This window comes from Pongo pygmaeus, chromosome 9 (genome assembly GCF_028885625.2).
Source record: "Pongo pygmaeus isolate AG05252 chromosome 9, NHGRI_mPonPyg2-v2.0_pri, whole genome shotgun sequence".
In the NCBI taxonomy this organism is placed as follows: domain Eukaryota; kingdom Metazoa; phylum Chordata; class Mammalia; order Primates; family Hominidae; genus Pongo; species Pongo pygmaeus.
In genome coordinates, this window is record NC_072382.2 from 23859622 (window position 1) to 23871871 (window position 12250).

Genomic DNA, 12250 nt, shown 5'->3' on the forward strand with positions numbered 1-12250 from the left:
CAGAAAAGTAGATGTCTCTTTGCTGCTGTGTTTCAAGCAGATTGTAGAGAGTTAGGTGTGACAGCAGGGAGATCAATTAGGAGGTTATTACGAAACTCTAGGCAAGAAATAATGGGGAAATAAATTTGGCATTCCTTAGCATATAGATAGTATTTAAAGCTATAAGCCTGGAAGGCCGGGAATGGTGGCTCATGCCTGTAATCCCAACACTTTGGGAGGCTGAGGCTGGTGGATCACCTGAGGTCTGGAGTTCGAGACCAGCCTCGCCAACATGGTGAAGCCCCGTCTCTACTAAAAATACAAAAAATTAGCTGGGCGTGGTGGCGGACACTTATAATTCCAGCTACTCGGGAGGCTGAGGCAGGAGAATTGCTTGAACCTGGGAGGCAGAGGTTGCGGTGAGCCAAGATCACGCCATTGCACTCCAGCCTGGGCAACAAGAGCGAAACTCTGTCTCAAAAAAAAAAAAAGAAAGCTATAGGCCTAGATGTGATCACCAAGGGAATTTAGTTATCTTAACCTGATCCACTTAAACCCCAGCTTTTAAACACTCACAACCAACCTTAGTGCTACTTCAGGAATACTTTCATAAAGCCTGGCAGTTAAATTACTAAGTTCCAACTTGCTTTGCACATTATCTGAAGATAGAAATGATTTATTTAATGATGATTTGGCAATTATCTGATGTTTTGCTTTGATTAAAAAAACCAAATCCTTTTTTTCAGAAGATTAGCTCCTAAAAATAAATTCAAATCAGAATTTTTAAGGATCAAAATTAAAGATGATTTACAAAATTATATCAACACTGAACTCCTTATGGGCTGGGGGCAGTGGCTCACACCTATAATCCCAGCACTTTGGGAGGCCAAGGCGGGTGGATCACGTGGTCAGGAGATTGAGACCATCCTGGCTAACACAGTGAAATCCTGTCTCTACTAAAAATACAAAAAATTAGCTGGGCATGGTGGTGGGTGCCTGTAGTCCCAGCTACTCAGGAGACTGAGGCAGGAGAATGGCATGAACCCGGGAGGCGGAGCTTGCAGTGAGCCGAGATTGTGCCACTACACTTCAGCCTGGGAGACACAGCGAAGACTCTGTCTCAAAAAAAAAAAAAAAAAAAAAGACTGAACTCCTTGAAGGCGGAGAGCAGTTCTTGTCCATCTTCATATTTTCAGCCTATTGGCACAGTAGAAGCAATCAATAAATGTTAATAACTATGCAAGAATCTGAAGTTACCATAATTATAACACATCAAGACACAAAACAAAATTACAAAAGGAAATTTATTTCAAAAGCATAAGGGGACATTTACATTTAAACAAGATGATAAACAGGTGTCTTGCAAAAGAAAAAAATACATGGCATTAAGTTTTTCATTCAAATTCGGAAGCAAAAATAACCTAAGTTGTGCACTATTGCCTTAGGAAAGGGAAGGGGAAGGGTGAGGGATAAGAGAACAGTCAACTCAGTATCAAACTTGAGAAAGTAAAGTCACTTCTACTCAGTTTTGAGTTTACAAATATGCTTATAAAGAGAAAAAGTGGTAAAATTATATTTAATGTTCAAATTTATTTAGCTGTAGTCTCAATATAATTTCTGTACTTGAAATGGCTTTGGGCCACTGGCTGATCTATCTCTGAGGTCCAGATTAGCTGGTCAGTTTTCAAATGGCAATTTTATATTCCTTTGTTCAGATTCCAAGGGAGTTTAGGTTCAGCTCATGGTCTCTTGGAATGTTTATAGATTATTGCGACCACTCCATAGCCAAGCTGACCAACTTTTGCTCACTTGTATCATTCTAGCCTTTCAGAACTATTTTCCCCATACACATGTGCAGTAATTCTAATAAAGGAGTTTTGCTTCTTCTGCAATGTAGAGGTAATGGTAATGAAGACACCTGCATTGGAATCACAAACTATTCCTCAAAAAAATACATCAGACTACTAGAAATGTCATTCAGGCAGTTGATTTGAATAGCAAACTTGGGGAGGGAAGATTAACTGTGAAACAAAAATATACGAAACATTCAAATGCAGAACAAAGGGTCTATGCTACTAAAAATGCCCATGACATTAAACACTCCACAAACCCCCCATCTGTTGTTTTAACCTAAAAATTCTATTGGCTAACTTATACAATAATTTTGATTAATAACCTGAGAAGTTAAAATCTTGAAAGTGGCAAAAGCAAACCGAGAGAGCATCCCTTATTTATTGGTACCATGTTATCAAGTCACTTTTTCTGGGTAGCCCTGGTTATTAAATCTCCAAATTCTAAATTATACCATCTCTTCCTGTAGCCTATATGTACATCAGATTCAGTATTTTGGTTGTTATTTCACCAATAGCAATTCCAATTTATCTTTGAAAATGCAGCCTTTATTCTTAGTTTTAAATAACAATAATCATGTAAGTGCAACTGACTTAGAATGCCTTGCTACTGGAAGTAAAAACCTAAATAACAAGTTAATAACGGATTCAGCCTCAAAAGGATAATCACCGTGTCAGACTACCCGTTCCTGGAATTTAAAAAGTGATTTATGTTGTGTAGTCAAGTTTCACTGCATGCATATATATATATATACACACACACACACACATATATGCTTATGTATGTATGTATATTATACATACACATTTCTATTCAAATAGTAAGATTCCATATTCAAAAGTTTGTATCACAATATATGGAAAAGAATTAAGTAAGCGGTGCAAAGCAACTTACTTTCTCCTAAAAATGTAATGTCATTCCTATATTTTAAGAAAGCTATGTAAGTATTTTGCTTTTATGACACTAGGTAGGAATGCTGCACCACTGCCCAGCAGCTTTATTAAACAATTAAAACAAAATGTTAAGATTGACCATTACTCTTCTCCATATATTCGGCAAAAAACTACGAGGGAAGAGGAAAATCAGTAACCTTTCAAAACTGATGATCTTTATCAGCAGAACTAGACTGAATTTCATTACATTTTAGAATGAACAACTCTCAACAACAAATTATCAAGATGTTTAAAAGAGTCACAATCTGAAGTCTGGATAATGATACTGCAAAAACAAGTCAAGATTGCAGACAAAGCATCCAAAAATATCACTGTGGTTTTACCTTGGACACAACCATGGTCTGTTACAAAAGTAGGTCATACATACAAAGGTATAAAGAACATTAAGTTTTTAGCTGAAGGCAGCAGTCTGTTTAAAGGGACATCCCCGGCAATCCAATGAGTAGTAGAATTTAAGTATATTAAGCTCATGACAACGCTGAAGAATGCTGATGTCTTATTCAGTAGAGTCTTCCCCGACTACGATTTCCTCGTGTGCCCCAACCTCGGCCACCTCTACTTCCCCTGAAGGCTCCTCTCTGCTCTACGAAAAAGCGAACAAGGGTTTAGGTCTTGCTTAGGATTTCATGGTGCAGCAAACGCAGAAGAAATGTAGCTCATAACTCTGAATACAGCAGTAGGCCCTATAAGAACGGAACTAATATTCTGCTATTCAATCTACAAATTTAGCCTGTACATAAAACAAGAACAACATATATACTGAAGCACGTAAGGCAAGGTACCAACTACATTCATGGTAGTTGCTTAATTAAATGTATCCCAGTAACAAAGTTGTTTCAAGGTGATGTTACGATAACTACACTTTTTTTGGAGGGTCTTGCTGTGTTGCTCAGGCTGGAGTGCAGTGGTGCGTTCACAGTTCACCATAACATTGAACTTCTGGACTAGAGTGATCTTTCTGCCTCAGACTCCCCAGTAGCTAGGGCTACAGATGCACACCACCATGTTTGGCTATTTTTTTTTTTTTTTTTTTTTTTTTTTTGTAGAGACAGGTCCTCATTTTGTTGCCAGGCTGATCTCAAACTGCGGGCCTCAAGGGATCGTTCTGCCTCAGTGCTGGGACTACAGGTGTGAGCCACTGTGCCCAGCCCATACACTTTTTAAAAAACTTAATTCTTCAAATTCACAAATAATAATTCTACATATTCGTGGGGTAGAATGCTTTGATACAAAGAATGTAGAGTTATCAGCTCAGGGTAACAAGCATATCCATCATCTCAAACACCTATAATTTCTTTGTGTTGGGGACATTCAATATTCTCCAATTTTAAAGTATATATTAACTATAGTCGTGCTATAGTGGTACAGAACACTAGGGCTTATTCCTATGTTATTCTGCATTCTCCCACAAATCTCTCCCTATCCCTTCCTTCCCCCTATCTTCTCAGCCTCTAGTATGTGCTGTCCTACTTTTTACTTCTATAGGATTAACTTTTTAAAACTTCCACATGAGAGAGAACATGCATTGTTTAGTTTTCCATTGCTGGCTTATTTCACGTACTATAAAGTCCTCCTGTTCCTTCCATGTTGCTGCAAATGAAAGGACATTCTTTTTTTATGGCTGAATAGTATCCCATTGTGTATAATACCACATCTTGTTTATCCATTCATCTGTTGATGCACCTGTTGATTCTGGGTTGATTCCATGTCTTGGCTAATGAATAGTGCTACAATAAACATGGGGGTGCCAATGTCTGACTTTTAATCATATGTAAATGAGATAAAATCTCTTCAATGAACTTCCAAACTTCCTCATTGTGGTTTTGATGTGCATTACCCTGATGCTTAGTGTTTAGAATTTTTTTCATACATTTATTGGCCATTTGTACGTCTTCTTTTGAGAAATGTCTGTTCAGATGATTTGCCCATTTTTAATCTAGATTTGTTTTGCTATTAAGATGTTTGAATATCTTCTATATTCTGAATATTAATCCTCTGTTGGATGAGTAGTTTACAAATATTTTCTCCCATTCTGTAAGTTGTCTTTTCACTGTTGATGGTTTCCTCTGCTGCACAGAAGCTTTTTAATTTGATATGATCCCATTGGTTTATGTTTTTGTTGACTGTGCTTTTAGGTCTTAGTCATAAAATCTTTTCCCAGACCAATGTCCTGAAGTGCTTCTTCTGTTTTCTCTTATGGTAGTTTTATTGTTTTAGGTCTTACATTTAGGTCTTTGATCCATTTTGAGTTGATTTTTGTACAAGGTGGGAGGTGGGGATCTAGTTTCATTCTTCTGCATATGGATACCCAGTTTTCTCAGCACCATTTATTGAAGAGACTGTCCCTTTTTTTTTGTCCCTCCAATGAGTATTCTTGCCACCTTTGTAAAAAATCAGTTGGCTGTAGATACGTGGATTAATTTCTGGTTCTCTGTTCTGTTCCATTGGTCTCCATCTATTTTTATGCCAGTATCATGCTGTTTTGGTTACTACATCTTTGATTTATATTTTGAGATCTGGTAGTGTTCTAACTCCAGCTTTGTTCTTTTTGCTCAGGATTGCTTTGGCTATTTGGGGTCTTGTGTTTCCATATAAATTTTAATATTTTTTTTTGCTGGCAATTTCTGTGAAGAATGTCATTGTTATTTTGATAGAAGTTGTACTGAATCTGGAGATCACTTTGGGCAGCACGGTCATTTAAAATATATTAATTCCTCTAATCCATGAGTATGGAGGGTCTTTCAATTTGTTTGTGTCTCCTTCAATTTCTTTCATCAGCGTTTTGTAGTTTTCCTTGTATAGAAATATTTTACCTTCTTGGTTACTTTATTCCTAGATTTTTTTCATAGCTATTATAAATGCGATTGCCTTGATTTCTTTTTCAGCTATTTCACTGTTCATGCATAGAAATGCTACTGATTTTTGTATACTAATTTTGTATCTTCTAACTTTTCTAAATTTATCAGTTCTATGAGTTTTTTGGTAGAGTCTTTATATATATATATATATATATATATATATATAAAACATCATGTCATCTGCATAGAGAACAATTTGACTTCTCCTTTCTAGTTTGGATGCCCTTTATTTCTTTCTCTTGTCTACCTGCTCTGGCTATGACTTCCATAACAACTTATTTATTTATTTATTGTCTATCATTACTAAAGGTAACTCATATAACTATGAGAAATATCTTAAATTATCAATAATCAATTTCGAAAATCAGGTAGACTACAAAACGTCCCTTTGAATGCAATAAATACACAATTTTTGTTTTGATCACAGTATTTCACGCAACTAGACTCACACAAACGTAGATCTAAATGCTGAGTTTTTTTCACTGCTTTATCAGCTACATACGCTTCTCAGAGTACTGCCAAAAAGCTGCTATGTGTGTATGTGCGTCTGAGTGTGTTTCAGCTACCGATATAAACTAAGCATATCTTTTGCTGAAAAATCAAGTCACTTGTGATGTACAGAACAAGAGTCTCTGATCCATTGGTCAGTCACTTTTATAGCCACAGAGAAATAGTCCTCAAAGGTGTCGTCCCGTGAAGAAAACTGATCGAAGTTATCAGCAAGGCTCGACTTTTAATCACATGTAAATGTGATCAAATCTCTTCATTAACTTCTAAACTTCCTCATTATAGCAATCTTGTTAGCAACAATAGAGAGAGCTTGGTTTTGCTGTTTTTGATCCACAATCTTGGAGGCTTGAAAAATACCTTTTCAGTCAATTTTGCAATCAATTTTTTTGCCATTATGTCTTACTAGGGTGATGTCTTGATGTCTTTTTTGACCCCCCTTTCTGCAGAAAGAAAAGTAATTCAATTCTGAGACAGGAAACTCACTGGACCTTTCCACAGTTTGGCTAATATTTATCTGTATAATAGAATGGGTCTGATTCAAAGTCACCTTCTTATGCCATGACACATTTTTACAAGTTGATTAGTATGCAAACCATTTGAAAATGAAATCATTGTGTTTATTATCCTAGTGAACACATTCAGAAAATCAGAGGTGGTTTCTCTGAGGGCAAAATGCTCCCAGAGAGAGATGCAGTAATTATGGGAGCATTAAGGTAGTCCAGTAGCCTTTTGTGGGCCATGACTTCTGCATTTTTGACTGTTTAGACTTAGAGCCATCTATGCAGATGCCTGCACATTTCACCCTACCATACTCATTATTCACACCAACACACTTAACACTGTCATAGATACCATTATTAGCTTTAAGCTAAAGGACTATTACAATCCAGTCTTTCAATTTTAATATGAATTCGGGTTACATTCTATTCAGCTGTACCTAATGAGGAAATTAAATACACTGTATGAAGGTACCATTTGACGTAGTTATCTTTTCTATATTGGCTAATGCTCTTTTTTTTTTTTTTTTTTTTTACCTCCAATTGATACAGCCATTTCTATAGTACAGAGATTCACCAAATTTTCTTCTTTTTGAAGAGCTTCATCCTAAAAAAAATTCTGCATTTTCATGATCTTTTCAACAGTTTCAAGCTTACTTTTTTTTAAATTCACTGCTCCCAGTTTAAATTAAACTTTAAGGATTATTTTTATATTCCAAAAAGTAAAGAACACAAGTCACAAAATGTAGAACATTTAGTACTTTTAGGTTACTGGGAGAACTTTGTGCACTGGAAGGAAAACTAAATATGGGTATGTTTATGAATGCACTGGGAAGTTGAACTAATTTGTGACAACCAATACCATGTTTGTAAAGCAAAAAACAGAGACATTGGTTAGTAAAGCAATAAACTTGGATACTGAGAACTGCTTTCATTTCAATAGGTGAAATAAAGTCAAGCAAATGCTTCAAATTTTGTTGTGAGGATATCTATGACCTGATCACATTAAATTCTCAAATGTAAAATAATTGCAGAAATTCACTGTTCTTTCTAATAAGAAGAATCAGATTTTAGTTTGCTTTTGCATGTTTGCTTTGCCCTTCTGATATTTTGAAGACTGGGAATAACTGAAGTTGTGACTCATGGATTTTTGTCTTGAGTAAAACTTTGCTTTTGTTTTTCACGTTGACAGTTTTTTTGTTTCTTTTTAAAAAAACATTGTATACAATCTAGTGTTAGATTTTTCACATTCTTTTCCCACATGCATTATATCACCTGATTCTCACTATTGAGCAGGCAATGAGTTTCACACAATAGAATCCTCATGTAAAATCAAATTGACTTGCCCAATAAAAAAGGAGTACAATTCTTGTATTGCCATAGCTATTGATTACTTTCATTAAAGCCATTCTCCCAGTATCTAACTGTTGATTTTAAGAACGGTACTGTTAGACACATTAAATCATACAAGTGACAGAGAACAACATGTGATTCAACCAAGTAACGGAGAATCCTTTCCCCTTACAAAATACTGTCACAAATATTGTTATTAGAAGGCTGTAAGAGCTGTTACCTCATTTTTCAGATAAGAGGCAAGGAGATGCACATTTACATACTGTTATGTAAGTAAGAGAGTTCAGTGATCATCCTTAAAGTAAAGTTGTCTCAGAGTCTGGAGGGGAAGGGTTCATTTCAGTCTAAAATTGACTTTCTATATAATCTGTTTGTTCAGACATTAGAAGAATTCAACTGTTATAGAAGTAATTTAATGTTACAATTATCTCACCTTGGAAACAAAATTACAGATATTATATGGTTCAGAATCTACTTTTTTTTATTTTAAGAGACAGGGTCTTGCTTGGTCACCCAGCTGGAGTGCAGTGGCACTATCATAGCTTACAGTAGCATTGGCCTCCTGGGATTCAGTGATCTTCCTGCCTCTTGCCTCCTGAGTAGCTGGGACTATAAGTGCGTGCCACCATACCCAGCTAATTTTTAAATTTTTTTTGTAGAAATGAGGTCTTGCTTTGTTCCCCAGGCTGGCCTCGGACTCTTGGGCTCAAGTGATCCTCCCACCTCGGCCTCCCAAAGTGTTGGGTTTACAGGTGTGAGCTACCACGCCTGCCTAAACTTTGTCTTTTTTTTTTTTTGAGACGGAGTCTTGCTCTGTCGCCCAGGCTGGAGTGCAGTGGTGCGATCTCTGCTCACTGCAGGCTCCACCTCCCGGGTTCACGCCATTCTCCTGCCTCAGCCTCCTGAGTAGCTGGGACTACAGGCGCCTGCCACCACACCCGGCTAATTTTTTGTATTTTTAGTAGAGACGGGGTTTCACCCTGTTAGCCAGGATGATCTCGATCTCCTGACCTCATGATCTGCCTGCCTCGGCCTCCCAAAGTGCTGGGATTACAGGCTTGAGCCACCGCGTCCAGTCTAAACTTTGTCTTCTTAAGCAAGGTAAGGAATTGACCTGATATTTCTCTCCATTCTTTTAAAAAAAAGATCCATGAGGAAATAAGCCAATGAGAGATAAACTTTACTTTTGATTCAACAGCTGTGGGAGAGGATGGACCGGTATGAAGCTCTCCTGGCTCTAATGGCTAAAGGGGAATAGGAAGCACTGACAGGAGGATTGCATTCTGGGCAGAGGGAGAGACTGCAATGGAACACATCTTCCTTGCTAGATGATGCCTGAACATCTGACTCCACTTCTGTGACTTCTTTTTAACTAGCTACAGAAGATGGGAGTATAGGCAGCAGGTTGACAACGTCGAAGAAAGAGCATTTATACTATCTCTCAGAAGCTATACCCATCCCTGAGGGAGAATGCACAGAATGCCTTGCCTTGAAGCTGCAACTGGGAAAGCATGGAAAGAATGGTTCTGTCAACTTATTTTGTTTCTGTTGGTTCCTCTGAATACAAGAGGCATATTTTTCTTTAAGTGCTTACTGTTTAATGTTGCATGCTCAATACAGTCAGCCCAGAAGGGTGAATGAGAGAGGAATGGGATAAATCATTTCCTCAACAGCCCTAGTTCTCCAAGCTAATTCAGAAAAGTCATTGGATAGAACCATGACACTGTATATAATTACTAATTAAAATAAAGTATAACACAACTTCTGCCTAATCTCTCATATTCCTTGTACCCAAACGGAAACGCTCACCATAATTAAAGTTGCCCAAATTGCTGCTATATTTCCCACTGGGAGGGTTATAAATCTGCCTGGCATCTCTTTTTGGTCCTGCTGAAGATTTCTTGGGTGGTGAACCTGAAGTTGTATCTTCACTGGCTCTCTTTTGCCTGTAACAATAGGAAGAACAGCAATTTAAAAACATTCTATTATGCCAAAAGCTATCAATACATTTATAATTTAGCATATCGGTTAGGAAAGACATCCTAAAGAGGATAATCTCATCAGAAAAAAGGAATTAACATTTGATGTCATCAAATTAACCATAGTTTGGTTATGCAGACAATGTCAGAAGGCATTTACAAGGCTTTAAAATAATCTGAAATATGTAGCTTCACAGACTAACTTGCAAGTGACTCACTTTACAAAACCTGTCAGAAAAAAAATCTAGTTTTGCTACAGGAATACAAGTAAGGCTGAAAGTTCCAGGGTTGCCTCCCACCAGTTTATTTTTACAAATATTGAAATTAGATTTTACATTTTAAGTCATACTTCTAATAGTCATATTTAAACATGCTATTATGAATCATTTAACATTGCACCCTTTTGAACAGTAAATGTAACTCGTATTAAGTTTTGATAACACTCAAATCTCTTTTAAATATATTTCTTACCCAATCTCAACCTTTTGTACAGGTTTCCAGGATAGTGTTACTGTGCTCTTATAAGAAGGAGGAATGTGGAAGAGATCCTGGAGAGACAAAAATCAGGCAAGAATTCTAATGTATTTATTGGTGGCAGGGAGTGGTGGTGAGGGTGGGAAACGAAGACAGATCTTAAAGATTAAATTTAGGAGACAGAGTTTACTGCAACAGAAAATTAAACAGGAACAATTTTGTTTACAAATCACATCTATTACCTCATTAACATAATTTTGTGCACATAACAAACTGTAGTGTAGCTAATTTTTTTCTAAATGTCAGTATACATTTCAGGATAAAATATATCAATATTTATCCACTATAATAAACAAAGTCAGCAAATAAGTTTTGTTTTGGTTTCTTTTTGCATAGATGCAGTCACCATGGTGCTTTAAGGAAAATACAATGGTGCAATCTGACCATTGTAAAAATGGTTTGGTTAAATTGTGGGAACTCCCATTTATAGCCAGCCAATCAGAAGCATGGGTAAAACAACTTGGAGCTTGCAACTGTCATCAGAAGTGGTCTTGTGGGACTGGGCCCTCAACATGTGGAATCTGATGCTACCTCAAGGTAGATAGCATCAGGACTGAATTGGAGGACACCCAGCTAGTATCCACTGCAGAACTATTTACTTACTTGATGTATGGGGAATAACTTCTACCCATCTGGTGCTAGAAGTGCATTGTTAGAGTATAGCATGAGAAACTGACTTTATTCCTATATTCACAGAGCACTCTACACACAGGTTGCTGACCCTATTCATCTCTCTTTCCCCTATACCTTCCTTTAGATAACTTACAGATTCCTGAAAAGAACATTTTCTCATCTGCATGCAGGTAATAAGCATTTGCTAAGTTTAAAATGTTCTTAACACATTGTATCTTCAACATAGACTTGTATCAGCGGTTCAAATAAAGTCAAATCTCACACTTTTATATATGAATTTACTATGCAAAATAATTATTTGTATTTAAGATTTGTAATAAATGGCAATTATTGGAAACATTTCCTCAGGAGATTAGTATAATATTCTTACCTCTTCTGTGTTTAATGCCTTTTCACTTTTCTACTTGGCACTATGATACTCCTTCCTCAACATCTAATCACTGCTGCTTTTTCTCAAATGCTTCCCTCTCTCTTCTGATACAAACTGCAGCTGACCCTTGTACAACTTGAATTTGGACTACATGGTCTCACTTATACGCAGATTCTTTCCAATAAAAGTTACACCTAGTGTGCCTGCCTCTCCTTCCACCTCTTTTGCCTGCTACCCCTGAGACAAGACCAACCCCTCCTCTTTCTCCACCTACTAAATGTGAAGACAACAAGGATGAAGACCTTTGTGATAATCCACTTCCACTTAATAAATATATTTTCTCTTCTTTATAATAAAACATTTTTTTCCTGCAGCTTTATTGTAATATAGTACATAATACATACAAAAAATGTGTTAATTAACTGTTTATGTTACTGGTAAGGCTTCTTGTCCACAGCAGGCTATTAGCAGTTTTTTAAAATGATTTTTTATAAAGCCAAATTTAGCATTGGCGGGGGGGGGCGGTTGTATACCAATTTTGGTGATGCAAATGTTAATAAGTTCTGATAACCCACTACCATTGTACCAGCCAGTGGTTAAGTTTGTTTTGGGGGAGTCAAAAGGTATACATGGGGTCAGTATCCCTAAGCCCTTCATTGTTCAAGGGTCAACTATAATTATTCCGTATCATTTTTACATTAGCTTTAAGGCATAGTAGTCCCAATTTTTGTTA

The 12250-nt window shown here is 36.8% G+C and overlaps 1 protein-coding gene across 4 annotated transcripts in view; it reads right to left on the reverse strand.

The window, feature by feature from the left end:
• The window catches only part of API5 (apoptosis inhibitor 5), a 33676-nt gene that overhangs the window by 2225 nt on the left and 19201 nt on the right, over positions 1–12250 (reverse strand). The window contains exons 12-14 of one of the 4 annotated variants that reach the window (XM_054441672.2): positions 10452–10528; positions 9811–9947; positions 1266–3361 (exon numbers count right to left, since the gene is read on the reverse strand). In XM_054441672.2, coding sequence (XP_054297647.1) covers positions 3339–3361; positions 9811–9947; positions 10452–10528 — 237 coding nt within the window. In that variant the 3' untranslated portion in view covers positions 1266–3338. The other 3 variants (XM_054441671.2, XM_063670974.1, XM_054441673.2) reach the window with 3 other exon arrangements.